The following is a 15,070-nucleotide window of genomic DNA, read 5'->3' as shown; positions in this document are numbered from 1 at the left end:
CTCGGGTGGTACTGTTTGCTCCCCTCTACTTGAGCCGGGTGGGAAGTTTGGGGAATCGTCTCTGGCCAGAGAAGGCAAAGGCATTGCCCTTTGGGGCAGGATTTCAGGAGTCAAAATGAACATCCTACCAAAAATGATTTTCCTGTTCCGAACCATTCCAATATTGGGAGGAATGAAATGCTTTAAAAGCTGGAGGGAAGACATCGCTAGATTTATTTGGAATGGAAGAAAACCAAGACTCAAACATCAAATACTTACAGACCAACGGGAGAGGGGAGGCTATGCCCTACCAGGGTAAGAACTTTATCATGAAGGCATTGCCCTGCAGATGTCGCTGTGCTACAGCTTCCATCATCCCCAAGCATCTTGTCCTGCGGGCAGGGGCTGGTGGGACTTGTGGCCCGAGCACCTCTGCAGGGCGCCATGCTGGGAGCCTCTGGCCTACAGCCTTCTGCTGTGTCTCTCAAGCAGGGAGGTTCTCCTTTGAACGGAGTGCCAAGACCTTCCGGCTCACAGCTTTGTGCAGAGCGTTTGCACGTGGCTTGTGTTGGCCTCTACAACACAGTCCTGCACGCAGACAGGCTTTTGAGTTTGTGGTGAGCCTCGGGTAGAAGACACCTCTTGCCATCTGTTAGCCTGCCCCTTATATGGAGACCCAAGAGATCGCTTTTGGGAGCCTTAGCTTGCAAAAGAAAGCAGGTTCACCCGGCTGAAACAGTTCACTTCCGCCTGAGGGATGATAATAGCTTTGCAGTGCATAAAGTGGTTCTTTATGCCTTGACCGCAAGAAAAAGCCCAGGAAAAATGAGTTAGATAAAATCTCTGTAAGCTGTTTTGCCGCTGCTTCTGGTATCTTCTTTCTCTCATGCCTGGATGTCGGTTTGTCTCATGGATGTCTGTTTTGCATTATTTCATCAATACTATTGCTACGAAGTTGTCATGGCCTTGGGCTAGAACAATAAAGCTATTGAATTGAACTGAAGTGGCTTGTGGGACCTGAACTTCCGGCAGCCCAGGGTTGTTCGCTCAGAGCACTGCGCCCTTGACAAATATGCAGCTTGGAAGCTGGTCAGGTTTTCTCGAAAAAGGCAGGCGGTGCCGTTGTGGAGTAGAGGCAGCCTCTCTGGCACTGCAAGTACGCTTCCTGCTCAGGCAGTGAACTTCCCCATCCTTGTGGACATTTGAACCTCTCTGGCCTTCAGAGAAGAGGCGAGGAAGAGGTGACATTATAAAATGGTGCAGAGAGGGGAAAGGTTTTCTCCCTCTCCCATAACGCCAGAACCCATGGGCATCCCATGAAGCTGAATGTTGGGAGAGTCAGGACGGATTAAATAAAGAGCATATGTACGCAGTGCAGACTGTGGAACTCCCTGCCACAGGAGGCAGCGATGGCCACTAACTTGGATAACTTGAAAAGAAGATCAGACAAGTTCATGGAGGTGAGGGCTGCTGATGGCTGCCAGGCATGATAAGGCCACCAACATGGCCTTGTTGGTCGCTATAAAATAGGACTAGACAAATTTATGGAAGGCCAGGCTATCCATGTCTGTTAGCCATGTTAATACAGTGGAACCTCGGTTTACAACTACCTCTGTTTAGGAACGCCTCCGTTTACGAACGCTGCAGACCCGGAAATGTTTACATCTGGGTTCCACGGCATCAGATGCACAGATGCGCTTTTATCAACGCTGCGCGCACGCGCAAAAGCGTGCCTTTGGGGAGCGGATGCCTCCGTTTACGAACGCCCCCGTGGAATGGATTACGTTCGTAAACCGAGGTTCCACTGTAACTCTGTCCTGCCTCTGCAGCAATGTTTCTGAATCCCAATTGCTGGAAACCGCAGGAGGGGAGAGTTTCTGTCTCCCCACAGGCAACTGTTTGGCCCCTGGGAGAGCTGCTAGACTAGATGTGGCCTCACCCTGTAGTCTCTTCTTATGATGCCGCTTGCCTGGGCCAGCGTGGCAGAGGAGCTTCCTCTGCCCTCCTTGAACCTAGCAAGTCCCAGCAGGCCAAGCGGGAAGCTGGCTGAAGGCCGCCTCTACGTGGCCTCGGGGCGTCCCTGCGCCACGGAAGGGAACGCCCCACCTGGAAAGGTGGAATCCCCCAAGCTGCCTCCGCTTCACAGGGCCCTGGGCGCCCAAGCCAAGGGAGACTCTGTGAGGCTGCCAAGGAGGGTAACGGTGGCCTGCCAAGGTGCCCTGTTCCCAGAGCCGGACAAAGGGGCTTTTGTGGGGTGGGGGTGGGGAGACTCCTTGCCAGCCCTGCCCTCTAAGAGGAGGCTGCTGCCATCACCGGAGACCGCCACCCACCCACCTGGGTGGGGAGCATTTGAGGGGGGCTGGTGGAATAGAATTAAGAGGAGCACACACACCCAGTGCAGGGCTAGGGGTTTGGCTTTATAAAGGCCTCCTGCCGCCACCGCCACCCCCAGCAGGTTGGTGGCAGGCTGTGAAAGTACAGATTTGTGCCTCCTGGGTGTGGAAACGCTGCCATCCTCTGGGTAGGAGCCTCTTTCACCACCTGCTGAGATGAGGAACGTGGGCCGCCCACCCCCAGCCTGACATTTCTAAAGAGTAGCTTGCGTCTGTATGGAAAAGGGAGGGAGGGGTGTGGAAGGGGCGCAGTTGAGGCTTTGCTTTGTGCGAATGATTAGAGCAGGGATCTCGCTGCACCAGCCCAATGGCCCATCTAGCGCAGGCTCCTGTTCTCACAGGGGCTGAACGGTTGCCTCTTGCAGGGAAACGCGCAAGCAGGACCCGATTTCGAGAGCTCTCTCTCCCCTCCTGCTGTTTCCAGCAGCAGGGATTCAGAAGAATGTGAGGCAGAGCCTAGCCCTCGTGGCTAGTAGCCCTTTCCTCCCCCGTGAATTTGCCCAGTCCTTTTTCAAAGCCTTCGCCGCCTCCTGCGGGAGGGAGTTCCACAGTTTAACTAGGCAGTGCGTGAATGTGTCCTTTGTTGTTGTTTAGTCGTTTAGTCGTGTCCGACTCTTCGTGACCCCATGGACCAGAGCACGCCAGGCACTCCTGTCTTGCACTGCCTCCCGCAGTTTGGTCAAACTCATGTTGGTGGCTTCGAGAACACTGTCCAACCATCTCGTCCTCTGTCGTCCCCTTCTCCTAGTGCCCTCAATCTTTCCCAACATCAGGGTCTTTCCCAAGGATTCTTCTCTTCTCATGAGGTGGCCAAAGTATTGGAGCCTCAGCTTCAGGATATGTCCTTCCAGGGAGCACTCAGGGCTGATTTCCTTAAGAATGGATAAGTTTGATCTTCTTGCAGTCCATGGGACTCTCAAGAGGGCCCCTTGCTTATGGGGAAGGGGCGACGTTTGGTGACAGGATCTCTAGGTGGGGGGGGGGAAATTCCGTGCGTGAGACCCAGGAGGACTGTCGATGTCAAGCCAGTGCAGGCAGTCCTGAGCTCAGAGGACCAAGAGCCTGGCTCTCTGTAAAGTGCCAACTTCCTGCTTTCCTGTGCAGGCTGGGCTTGTGGTTTCAGTCCCAGGCCTTGCAGGGGAGTCCAGCCCAGTTGCTGCAAACCACAGGAGGGGAGACGGCTCTTGTACTCAAATCCTCCTTCCCAGTGGGGCATCTGGTTGGCTGCTGTGAGAACAGGATGCTGGACTTGATGGGCCTGATCCAGCAGACTTGTCTTACGTTCTTAGGAGAGTGCGTGCAATGGTTGGGACCTATTTCAGATGCTCCAATAGGGTTTCTGAGATGGCGCAGTGCTGCTGGACTCGTCCGGCATCCGTGGACAATGGCATCTACTGACTCACTGCGCAGAGCAGGAAAGAGCTCAAACGTCCTTTGGAGCCGCTGCCGCCTACACTCTGTCCGGACCTCTCCTGAGTCTGTTTTGCGCCTCATGTTTCCAGGAACAACAGAAAGGGTGGGGTGGAGTTGCGAGTCCCTCGTGGTCGTGGAGTTTGAGCTTGCCAGTGTGTGACTCCGACTAAACATTAGGAGGAACTTTCTGAGGATAGGAGTTGTTTGACGAAGGGGCAGACATCCTTGGAAGGTGGCGGACCCTCCTTCACCGGAGGCTTTTACACAGAGGCTGCCTGTCGAGGATTCTTGACCTGTGTGGTTCCTGCATTGTAGGGGGTTGGGCTAGATGGCCCTTGGGGGTCCCTCCCAACTCCACAACTCTATCATTCTGTGAATCTGAAGCTGCCGGTGACTTGAGTAGGGGCTCCCTCGCTAACCTCTCTTTTCTTTCCTCCTCTCCTGCAGGGATGGCCCAGAGTGAAACGTTCCCGCGGTTAACGTCACCGGATTAGCCTGGGGTTTGCTGGAAGAAGCTCTGACGGCCCTCCTCCCCAGCTGCCTCCTCCTGCAAATGCCGGGGCGCCTTGAGGATTGCCCGCCAGTGCGATGGCAGCAGGGGCCGATCCCCCAGCGGGGAGCCCCGAGGGAGGCTCTCGCGGGCTGGCGTTCCATGGCGCTGCGCCCCCCAGTCACGGCTGACGTCTGTGTTCCCCAATGGGGATGAGTGTCCCCTTTGAACAGGGAGTCGGAGTCCTCGCTTCCCTTGGACTATGACATCGTACCGGCCTGTTCACGAGAGCGGCGACGTGGGGGGCCCCGGATTGAAAGGCGGCGACTATTACTCCCCGGGGTTCTGGGCCCAGAATGGCTGTGCCGCGCAGGCGGAGGCGCCCGTTTCCTCGCGGCTGGCAACGGCCACCCCGGCCATGCCCAAAATGGGCGTGCGGGCCAGGATTGCTGACTGGCCCCCAAAGAGAGAAGGGCTGAAAGATCACACCACTGCCACCAGCAGCACTTCGAGAGACCTGGAGACGCCAACCACGGGCTTCCGGGGCTTCCAGAATGGGGCCGCCTTCCCCGGGACGTCCCGGGGCTTTCAGCGCCTGGCCCGGCGGCGCTCTAAGGATGCGGAGTTCCCTGACGGCTGGCCGCGGTCCCCGGCCCGGGGCTTCCTGCCTCTGCGCAATCGGAGCAGCAGCGAGATCACACTCAGCGAGTGTGACCCACAGGAGGCGTTTGAGCCCCGGGGGCCTGGCGCCAAGCTGCCCATTTTCCGGGAGTATGGGAGCACCTCCTCCATTGACGTTCAGGGTGTCTCAGAGCAAAGCTTCTATGAAATGCTTGATGAGTTTCGCAGTGGAAAGGCTGCGCGGCGGAAGGAGCAGGCGGGGTCTTTCCGCGCGGCGCGGAACAGCAGCAAAGCCGAGGCCCGGAGCGAGCAGCAGGCGCTCTCCCTCCTGGGCGCGGACGAATTCCCCCTGCAGCCCAAGGAGAAGTCCCGCAAGAAGGGACCTCGGGGCGATGCAGGCAGCGGGGACTCCATCTTCCGGAAGCTGCGGAGTGGCCGGGGGGACCCCGAATGCGGCAAGGGTGGCCCTCCGGACCCCGAGGATGCAGGCGGGCGGCCCTGGCTGTGCCAGAAGAGATTCGCGCACTACGACGTCCAGAGCATGCTCTTCGATCTCAATGAGGTGGTAGCACGGCGGGCCTATGTGGCGCAAAGGAGGAATACCGCCACGGGGGCCTCTGCCGCTTCAGCTGTCTCCTCTGCCTCGCGGGCCTGCGGCCCCCCGGAGCCTGTGGCGGCAGCGGCCCCCTTCCTCGGCTCCGAGGACCTGAACTTCAAGGAGCACTTGGGGCACGACCCCGGGGACAGCCTCAGCAACGGGCTCCTGCTCAGCTGCCCGCACTTCCGCAACGAGGTGGGCGGGGAGCGCGAGCGCGACATCAGCTTCTCACGGGCCTCGCCTGCCTCCCTTGGCTCTCCCGGCGGGGAGGCGGCAGGGGCAGGAGGGGGCGGCCTCACGGAGGTGCCCCCCGCCCCGTGCTGCACCAACGCCAGCATCTCCGTCCTGGAGGTGCCCAAGGAGCTGCAGCGCAACGTAGCGCGGCTGAAGCACTACAGCATCGAGCATGTCGACCTGGGCGCCCGCTACTACCAGGAGCACTTCTGTGGCAAAGGTGGGCTGCCTGGCAGGGTGGACCAGGGGGCGGCGGAGGAGGGTCATTGCTCAGGAATTTGCTTTGCTTCTTTATTTAATGATGATGATGATGATGATAATTTCATTATTTATACCCCGCCCATCCTCCTGGGTTTCCTCAGCCACTCTGGTCGGCTTCCAGCACATTAAAAATTGTAAAACATTAGACATTAAAAATTTCCCTATACAGGGTGGCCTTCAGATGTCTTCTAAAAGTGGATTTATGTGCAATGTTGGAAAGGCAGATATAGAAGCCAGGCACAACGGAATGCCTCTTCTGCAGGGGGTTGGACTAGATGACCCTTGGTGTTAATAATAATAACAGCAATAATAATAGCCATAATAATAATTGTTTATTTATATGCTGCCCATCTGGGTGGGTTATCCCAGCCCCTCTGAGCAGCTTCCAACAGAGTAAAAACATTAAGCACAGTCAAACATGGAAAAACTTCCCAATACAAGGCTGCCTTCGGATGTCTTCTAAAAGTCAGATAGTTGTTTATTTCCTTGACAGCTCTAGAGTTCTGTGACCTTGGTAGGCAGGGGACTCTCCTTCCTTGGAGGTTTTTAAGCAAAGCTTGGATGGCTCTCTTTAAGAATCCCTGACAGCAGTGTTAGCAGTTCAGATATATAAGCTAGGTGGCAACTGGCACCTTAAATCTAGGAATGTCTCTTCACCAGGGGGTTGGATTAGATGACCCCTGGGGTGCCTTCCAGCGCTACAGTTCTGTGATCTCAACTACCATCACTAACTGTAGCTTGCTCTCACAACAGTTCACTTGGCCCAGTATGCAAGAAGGAGAAACACACACAGTGAAAATGGAATTAACTTTGAACTATGGCAGACGTTTTTAAACTGCGGTCTGATCTGATATTCTTAGCTAAAAATGAAAAGAACGTTCAGCAAAGAGTATCGCATGAAAAATATTGTTAGGCGTTCCTACAAAAAGCACAAGGGTGGGGGGAAATTCATAGCGTGAAATCTTGATATATAGCTACTTGCCAAACATAAACAAACCTTCACCTGCCACAGATGTACAATAACTAATAAGTTAATCAACCGCTATTACCAGTGACTGGCTCTCTTGTGACAACTCGGCATCGTAAGTACGAAAGAAATAGGTTTGAAAGCAACGAGAGCAGGAAAACTTCAAATATGAAGCGAGGAAGGTGTTTCGACCTAGAATTACAGAGTTGGAGGGGACCTCAGGGGTCTTCAAGTCCAGCCCGCTGCAAGGCAGGAAAAGGTGATCCAGGCACTTGGAAGGTTCAGCCTCCCGTGCTCCCCCTCGATCGCCTCCTTGCCTCTTAGCATCCCAGTAGGTAATCCCCAAGGGACGTGGGTGGCGCTGTGGTCTAAACCACAGAACCTAGGGCTTGCCGATCAGAAGGTCGGCTGTTCGAATCCCCGCAACGGGGTGAGCTTCTGTTGTTCAGTCCCAGCTCCTGCCCACCTAGCAGTTCGAAAGCATGTTAAAGTGCAAGTAGATAAATAGGTACTGCTCCGGCCGGAAGGTAAATGGTATTTCCGTGCACTGCTCTGCTTCGCCGGAAGCGGCTTAGTCATGCTGGCCACATGACCCAGAAGCTGTCTGCGGATAATAATAATAATAATAATAATAATAATAATAATATATTATTTATACCCTGCCCATCTGGCCGGGTTCCCCCAGCCACTCTGGGCGGCTTCCAACAAAATATAAAAATACAGAAACGCCGGCTCCCTTGGCCTATAGAGTGAGATGAGCGCCGCAACCCCAGAGTTGTCTGCAACTGGACCTAACGGTCAGGGGTACCTTACCTTTACCTTTAGGTAATCCCAAAGCACCCCAGCATGCTGTGTATGTGTCTTGAGACAGGGAGCCTCTGCTGCTGTTCTGGATGAATACCCAAAGTGCCCCCCTCCCTCCCTCTCTTTCTCTCTGCAGAGCATGCCAACTACTTTGGGGTGGACGAGAAGCTGGGTCCGGTGGCCGTCAGCATCCGGCGAGAGAAGCTGGAGGACCACCGAGAGCACGGGCCTCAGTACCAGTACAGGATCATCTTTCGAACCAGCGAGGTAGGTTGCTGCAGGCGCTGCTTCGTTCCTCTACGGATCGCCTTCCGCATGCGTGTCAACACAGTTCACAGAAGAGCAGCTTAAAGATAGTTTTGAAAACAAAAACATCTAACGATAAGGGCTTTAAAAAAACCCTGTATTGTTATGAAACCTGGGGCCGAGGCCTTTTCACTCAACTGGAAAAGCTTGTCAAGACAAATATACAGTGGTACCTTGCTTTGCATACGTCTTGGTTTGCATACATTTTAGATTACAAACACGTCAAACCGGGAAGTGCTTGTCCCGGTTTGCAACCTTTTTTTTGGATTACAACCCATTGGGGGGGGATTACGAACAATTTTTTGGGGGGAGGCCCCATTGGCGAAAGCTCGCCTTGGGTTACAACCTGTTTTGGTTTACAAACGGACCTCCGGAATGGATTCTGGTTGTAAACCAAGGTACCACTGTATCTTGCCTGGTTCCCATAGAGTGGGCACCTCTCGTATCTCGACTGGGATGCTGTTCCGCCAGAGGGGGGAGGCGGCATTGAAGACCCTGCCCTGAATGACTCTGGGTGGGTGGCTCTGATACTTTAGCAGAGATTCCTGCATCACAAGAGGTTGGACTAGATGTCCCTTTGGGGCTCCTTCCAACTCTACAACTCTATGGCATCAAGGAGAGACTCTCCTGCAAAATTCAGTGCCCTCCTCTGCACAGGAGGGATGTTGCCGTTGGCTGCCTGTGTGTAAATAACACACCTGCCTCTTAAGGAGTTCAAGGTGCAACACTGAACGCAGCAGAAGGCAGTTTCATATCTTTCAAAACTGCCCCTAGATTTCAACAAACCCAAGGCCCGTGGCTCAGGGGTGGAGCACCTCCTTGCACCCAGAAAGCCCCAATTCAATCCCCAGTATATATGGGAAGGGCTGGCAATGTCCCTGCCTGGAACCCTGGAGAGCCACTTCCCCCAGTCAGTGTGGGCAGCATTGATGGCACCCACCGGTCCAATTCTCGTTATTAGGCCATTTCCAGCTTTCGTTTAAAAACTGCCCACGGAGTAGAGGTCTTACTCCAGAGGTGGTGGACTTTCCTTCATTAGAGGTTTCTAAGCAGAAGTTGGTCCTCTGTCAGAGATTCTTTAGCTCTGACTCCTGCATTCCACGGGGTTGGACTGTATGACCCTTGGGGACCCCTTCCACCACAACAGTTCTGCGGTTCTTGCGTTCCTGCCTGGCACTGACTTCCCCAGAGCTCTGCTAGAGGAGCTGCTGCTGATTCTTGTTGGAGGCCACACTTTTGTTGTTGTTTAATTGTTTAGTTGTGTCTGACTCTTCGTGACCCCATGGACCAGAGCACGCCAGGCACTCCTGTCTTCCACTGCCTCCCACAGTTTGGTCAAACTCATGTTGGTGGCTTCGAGAACACTGACCAACCATCTTGTCCTCTGTCATCCCCTTCTCCTTGTGCCCTCAATCTTTCCCAGCATCAGGGTCTTTTCCGGGGAGTCTTCTCTTCTCATGAGGTGGCCAAAGTATTGGAGCCTCAGCTTCAGGATCTGTCCTTCCAGTGAGCACTCAGGGCTGATTTCCTTAAGAATGGATAGGTTTGATCTTCTTGCAGTCCATGGGACTCTCAAGATTCTCCTCCAGCACCATAATTCAAAAGCCTCAATTCTTTGGCGATCAGCCTTCTTTATCGCCCAGCTCTCACTTCCATACACCACTACTGGGAAAACCATAGCTTTAACTATGCGGACTTTTGTTGGCAAGGTGATGTCTCTGCTTTTTAAGATGCTGTCTAGGTTTGTCATTGCTTTTCTCCCAAGAATCAGGCATCTGTTAGTTTCGTGACTGCTGTCACCATCTGCAGTGATCATGGAGCCCAAGAAAGTAAAACCTCTCACGCTAGTGAGGCTTTATAAGACTCAGATGTGTTCTCTATTTCCCTAGCACCCTCCTCTTAATTTTCTTGATTTTCCCTCTGGTTGGCCTCTCTGAGAGCAGGACGCTGGGCTTGAGGGCTCTCTGGTCTGATCCATCAGCCAGCCTCTTCTTGGGTGCACTTCCTTCCCAGGCTTTAGCTCCTTCCCCGCTGGCCTTTGTCCTGTCCTACCCAGTTCCCAAGGTTCATGCAGTGTGTCCGCTTCCTCCATAAATGTCTGCAGAGCAAGAGTCTAACCTAAGTCCCTTGCAGGCTGACAGTGGTGGGGGAGGGAGGAATGCTGAGCTTGGGGAGGGCTTTGGAAGAAGCCACAGAATCCACCGGGGGGGGGGGAGAATGTGTGGCTCCCTGTCCCACAGAAGTTGTGCGCCGAAGGGGGTGGGCAGTTTGCCCCTCGGTTGCTAAGAACAGACCCCTCACAGCTGGCCAGCAAAGCACCTTGCTGCTTTCTCCCTACCTCCCAAATCTCTGGCCCGCCAAACATCTCTCTGAGCCGAGCGCCTGGTCCTTGGAAGCCCAAGGCTCGTTTTGCACTTCGACTTGAGCCCTGTGTGTGTTTGTGTCTGATAACGCCACCCCCTGCTCAAAAGCAGTGCTTTGCTTGACTTGGGGAAAGTTTTGGGTGGTGCCTCCATGTTCTCAGGTGCTCCTGGTCTAATCCAGGGCACACACTACCCCAATGAACCTCTGCCCTACCAGCTGCTGTGAATAGAACAGGAAGGGCTGTATCTCTTAGGATGCTTCCGTTGGGATGCTTCCACGGCCCCTTGGCTCCTGCGGGCTCTTTTGGCGACTGAGCGGCGTTGGGGGGTTCGTCTGCCAGGCTGCCTTCTCTCCAAAGTGGGCGCTGCTGCCTCCAGGACCTGGAGAAGCTGCCCTTTTGCATCTTGCAAAGGACAGGATCCTTTTCTGGCGGGCAGACCAGATCCTTATCTCCCCTCTGCTCACTACCGGTAGCTGATTGCAGAGGGTTCAGTCCTTTGGCTTGCAAATGTCAATTCCCACAAGCACGATCCCAGCACCCGGGAGGCTGGAGCCCTGCTCACCGTCTGACTTCAGCCCCATGATGTCAGCAGGTAGGCGGATCATAGAACCCCAGAATCGTAGAGTTGGAAGGGGACCCAGAGAGTCATCTAGTCCACCCCCTGCACTGCAGGAATCACAGCTAAAGCATCCCTGACAGAGGGCCATCTGACCTCTGCTTAAAAACCTCCGGCAAAGGCAAGCCCCCCACCTTCTGAGGGAGAGTTGATATAAGGCAGCTTCCTGTGGAAAGCAGACCCTCCACCCCGCGCGCTGTTGCTGTGCTCTGAAAAGAGGGGTCAGAAGCGTGGCCTGGGGGTCCTAAGCAGCCATTGCTCTCGCCTCCTGTCTCTGAGCTGTGAGGAGCTCCCCAGAGCCCAGCAGAGGGCATTGCAGCTCAGCGCAGAGCCTGCATTTGCTGCTTCAGCCAGAGGAAGAGCACACCAGCAGCAGGCCTCGTGAGTAAAAGGGCGGGGAAAAGAGAGAGCAGGCCTTGACTGCTCTGAGGCTGGGGTCTCTATGGGGCTCATAGGCTGCCCCCCCCGGCCTTCCCAGGGGTCCTTTGCTCTGGATTTTTTTTTTTTTGCAACCTCAGAGCAAAAGCATGGATTCCAAGATGCTCTTCAGAATCCTTTCTGCAGCTCTCCAGACCATTTATCTGCGAGGGCTTCCAGCTCTCCGTCTGAATTGACTGCCCCCCTTTTCAAGATACATATTTCCATTATCTAGGGAAAGTGAACGGTCTTCCCTGCAAGAAGCCACCTTGCTTAGGGGCCTCTTTGAAAACTGGAGCCCAAACATCCCCTCTTCCAGCTATCTGTTTCTCAATCTCTATTCGCAAAGTGAATTGGAGAGTGAATTGGAGACAAACCATTAAATGTTCAGAATTGGGCATTTGTGTGGCCCTGAGGTGTGTCTCGAGGTTGACTCTCTCCTCCATCACTCTGAGACCAAAATTGGGCAGGTGCCAACCTTATGGGTTCAGCAGCAAGCCCCAGAGTTTTGCTCTCTCTCCCTGGCCTTCTGCCTCCCCCCACACACACCTTTGCTTCACATGCAGCCAGCCAGAGTTCCAGACACTGCAATAAGTGTTTTGTTATGTTTTGCTTGGCCCAATAAAGGTCTTTCCCTGCTGTCTCAAACACAGACAGCTCCTCCTGGACCCACCTAGCTCAGGGGCTCCAACGCCCACAACTCTTCCCCCTCCAGGGCCTTCCCTAGCTTTGCTTGTGGAGTTCTCCAGTCGGAGATGCTTGAGTTGGGACCCCCAACCTCTCTGCAAGAGCCCTCTTGTGGGAATGGCAATTTTCCTGTGGCAGTATACCCATTTCTCAGGCTGGGAACGGAGGCTGAGAGAGTGACCGAGAATCATAGAATTGTAGGGTTGGAAGGGGACTCAAAGGGTCATCTAGGCCAACCCCCTGAAATGCAGAAACATACTGGGATTTGAACCTGGGTCTGTCCCAAACCTCTTTGTCCCAGGCTCTTGGGCAAACTGAGCTCACTTTCCCAGGATTTGTGCTTCCCTGATACAGACTCACTCAGGAGGTGGTGGGCTCTCCTTCATTGGATGTTTTTAAGCAGAGCTCGGAGGTCCATCTGTCGTGGATGCTTCAGCTGAGATTCCTGCATCGCAGGGGGTTGGACTGGATGACCCCTGGGGGTCCCTTCCAACTCTACGTTTCTGTGATTCTAAAGGTGGCCATTCTAAAAGGCTTCATCCAGAATGTGCCTGTGGTGACCATTTTATGTAGCTTCATTGGCCATCCTTGCTCAGCTGGGGCCCTTGGCATGCCCACCCATCCCCTGCCGCTTCCTTTCCAGTGGCCCCCCCCCCACAACCATGAGGCAATCCTGGCCCTGTGAGTTCTGGTCCTGAGCCCACCATGATGCCAGCTTGTTTTAGTGCCAGGAGGAAGGCATCGTCTCCAGGGGACCCTGTTCCCGAGCCATGTGGGCAGCCTCTCTTCGCGGGTGCCCAGCAGGCAGCCTGCCCTGTTGCGCCGGTTTCAGCCGCTGGCTTTCTGCTCCGCTGGGGGCGGGAGCCACCACAAAGCGATCCGTGTCGGTTAGCTCAACCCACGTGGCAGGTCCGGGAAGGCTCCCCCCGCCTCCTCTGACCAGACGCTCTCTCCTTGCAGCTGACCACCCTCCGCGGCTCCATCCTCGAGGATGCCACGCCCACCTCCACCAAGCATGGCACTGTCCGCGGGCTCCCCCTCAAGGACGTGCTGGAACACGTGGTCCCCGAGCTGAACATCCACTGCCTCCGCCTGGCCTTGAGTGTCCCCAAAGTCACGGAACAGCTGCGGAAGCTGGATGAGCAAGGGGTGAGCGAGCCGGGGGGGAGGTGGGGTGGGATGGCTGAGGGGGGTGGGCATTGATCCTGTGACGCGTGGCACGGAAAGTGTCTCCCGCGAGGCCTCTGCCCAGTGGGCTCCCCCTGCTTGGCGCTTCTCACCCGGCTGTGTCTCTCTTTCTTCTGCCCCCTCAGCTCTGCCGCAAGCACAAGGTGGGCGTCTTGTACTGCAAAGCCGACCAGAGCTCCGAGGAGGAGATGTACAACAACGAAGAGGCCGGGCCTGCCTTTGAGGAGTTCCTGGCGCTGCTGGGGGAGAAGGTGTGCCTCAGGGGCTTCGACAAGTATGCCGCTCAGCTGGACACCAAAAGTAGGTTCCTCCGGCCGTTTGCTGGGGGCGGGGGGCAGGCAGAAGGCCGGCAGGTTTGCCAGCTGCTCTCTGTTCCCCCGAAACCTCCCGTTCCCCAGCTCTCTCTGGCTGCTCAGGGGGGGAGGCTGTGAAGGCGGGCAGGAGCCGCCCAGCCCATCCCTCCTCTCCACCCACTGGTCCCCACTGCCCATCCCTCCTGAGCCTCCCTCCTGCTTGCTTTTGCCTTCCAGCCGACTCCACGGGCACCCACTCTCTCTACACCACCTACCAGGGCTACGAGATCATGTTCCACGTCTCCACGATGCTTCCTTATACCCCCAACAATAGGCAGCAGGTAAGGGGTGGGTTCCACATAAGTGGGGGTTGCATTTTTTATTTTAAAAAAATGACTTATTTGATCAGATTGTTACAAGATGTGGGATCTTTGCTGTCTATTTTGTTGGTTCTGCAGCTTGCAAAACCGCCTTGTGTTCTAGCAACGTAGAAGAAAAGCGGTGTGCAAATTAAAACGGAAAATGAAATGAAAACGTTGGGTCCCCCTGACCCCAGAGAGCAAGGAACGCCGGACATGTTCTGAGGGGGCGGCTGTGGCCTTCTGGGGGGTCCTGGCAACCCCACCTCCTTTGTTGCATATCCAGTGTCCAAATGTGTTCTTGCATTCAGGGGTGCCCTCAGTGGTGCTGCCCTGCCACCACCTGGACCCCTTGAGCGTTTATGCTCTCTTCTTCCCTCCTACCAGAACATCTGGACACAGAGGTCTATTGAGATTTGGGGCATTGTTCTCGGCTTCCGTTACGTGTTGCTTTCTTACTGTCCTAATACAGTGCCTTATGTGTTTAGGGAAGTTTTTAATGTCTGGTGTTCTATTGTGTTTTTAATATTTTGTTGGAAGCATTATGGTTAACTTGTGCGATGTCAGCCTTACACGGATGACGGCCAGTGGGTTGAATGCAAGCAAGGCAGAGAGCTTAAAAGCACTATTTGTGCTTGGAGGACATAGTGCAAGGCAAGCTTCTAAGCTCTCTGCCTTGCTTTTGGGGGCAAGGCCTACTCAAGATAGAAGCTCAGGGACGCCAGCACAGGGGTGGTTTGAGTATGTGCATTCTTGCACATATGTGGAACCCTTCGGCACAAACCCCCCTGCAGAATGCGATTGGGCTGTATGGTTTGCACATGTGGCCCTGGGTCTGGATGAAAATGCATTTGAGGAACACTTCAAATGAATAACTGAGACCACCTCTGTCTGTCTCCTCCTTCCTCCGCCAGCTGCTCAGGAAGAGGCACATTGGGAACGACATTGTCACCATCATCTTCCAGGAGCCGGGGGCTCTGCCCTTTACCCCCCAGAACATCCGCTCCCATTTCCAGCATGTCTTCATCATCGTCCGGGCCCAGAATCCCTGCACAGAGAATGTTTGCTACAGGTAACAC

At 54.8% G+C, this 15,070-nt stretch overlaps 1 protein-coding gene across 4 annotated transcripts in view; it reads left to right on the top strand.

Annotated features, from left to right (window-relative positions):
• SIPA1L3 (signal induced proliferation associated 1 like 3) overlaps nucleotides 1-15,070 on the top strand; it is a 78,792-nt gene that overhangs the window by 39,023 nt on the left and 24,699 nt on the right. For all 4 annotated transcript variants that reach the window (XM_060275506.1, XM_060275503.1, XM_060275504.1 and 1 more), the window contains exons 2-7: nucleotides 4,233-5,948; nucleotides 7,897-8,027; nucleotides 13,112-13,300; nucleotides 13,465-13,639; nucleotides 13,870-13,973; nucleotides 14,906-15,063. In XM_060275506.1, coding sequence (XP_060131489.1) covers nucleotides 4,538-5,948; nucleotides 7,897-8,027; nucleotides 13,112-13,300; nucleotides 13,465-13,639; nucleotides 13,870-13,973; nucleotides 14,906-15,063 — 2,168 coding nt within the window. In that variant the 5' untranslated portion in view covers nucleotides 4,233-4,537. The remainder of the gene's footprint in view (nucleotides 1-4,232; nucleotides 5,949-7,896; nucleotides 8,028-13,111; nucleotides 13,301-13,464; nucleotides 13,640-13,869; nucleotides 13,974-14,905; nucleotides 15,064-15,070) is intronic.

The sequence above is a fragment of the Zootoca vivipara genome, chromosome 6, assembly GCF_963506605.1.
Source record: "Zootoca vivipara chromosome 6, rZooViv1.1, whole genome shotgun sequence".
NCBI lineage: Eukaryota > Metazoa > Chordata > Lepidosauria > Squamata > Lacertidae > Zootoca > Zootoca vivipara.
Note: the sequence above shows the minus strand (reverse complement) of the source record. Positions and strands in the feature narration are given on the sequence as shown.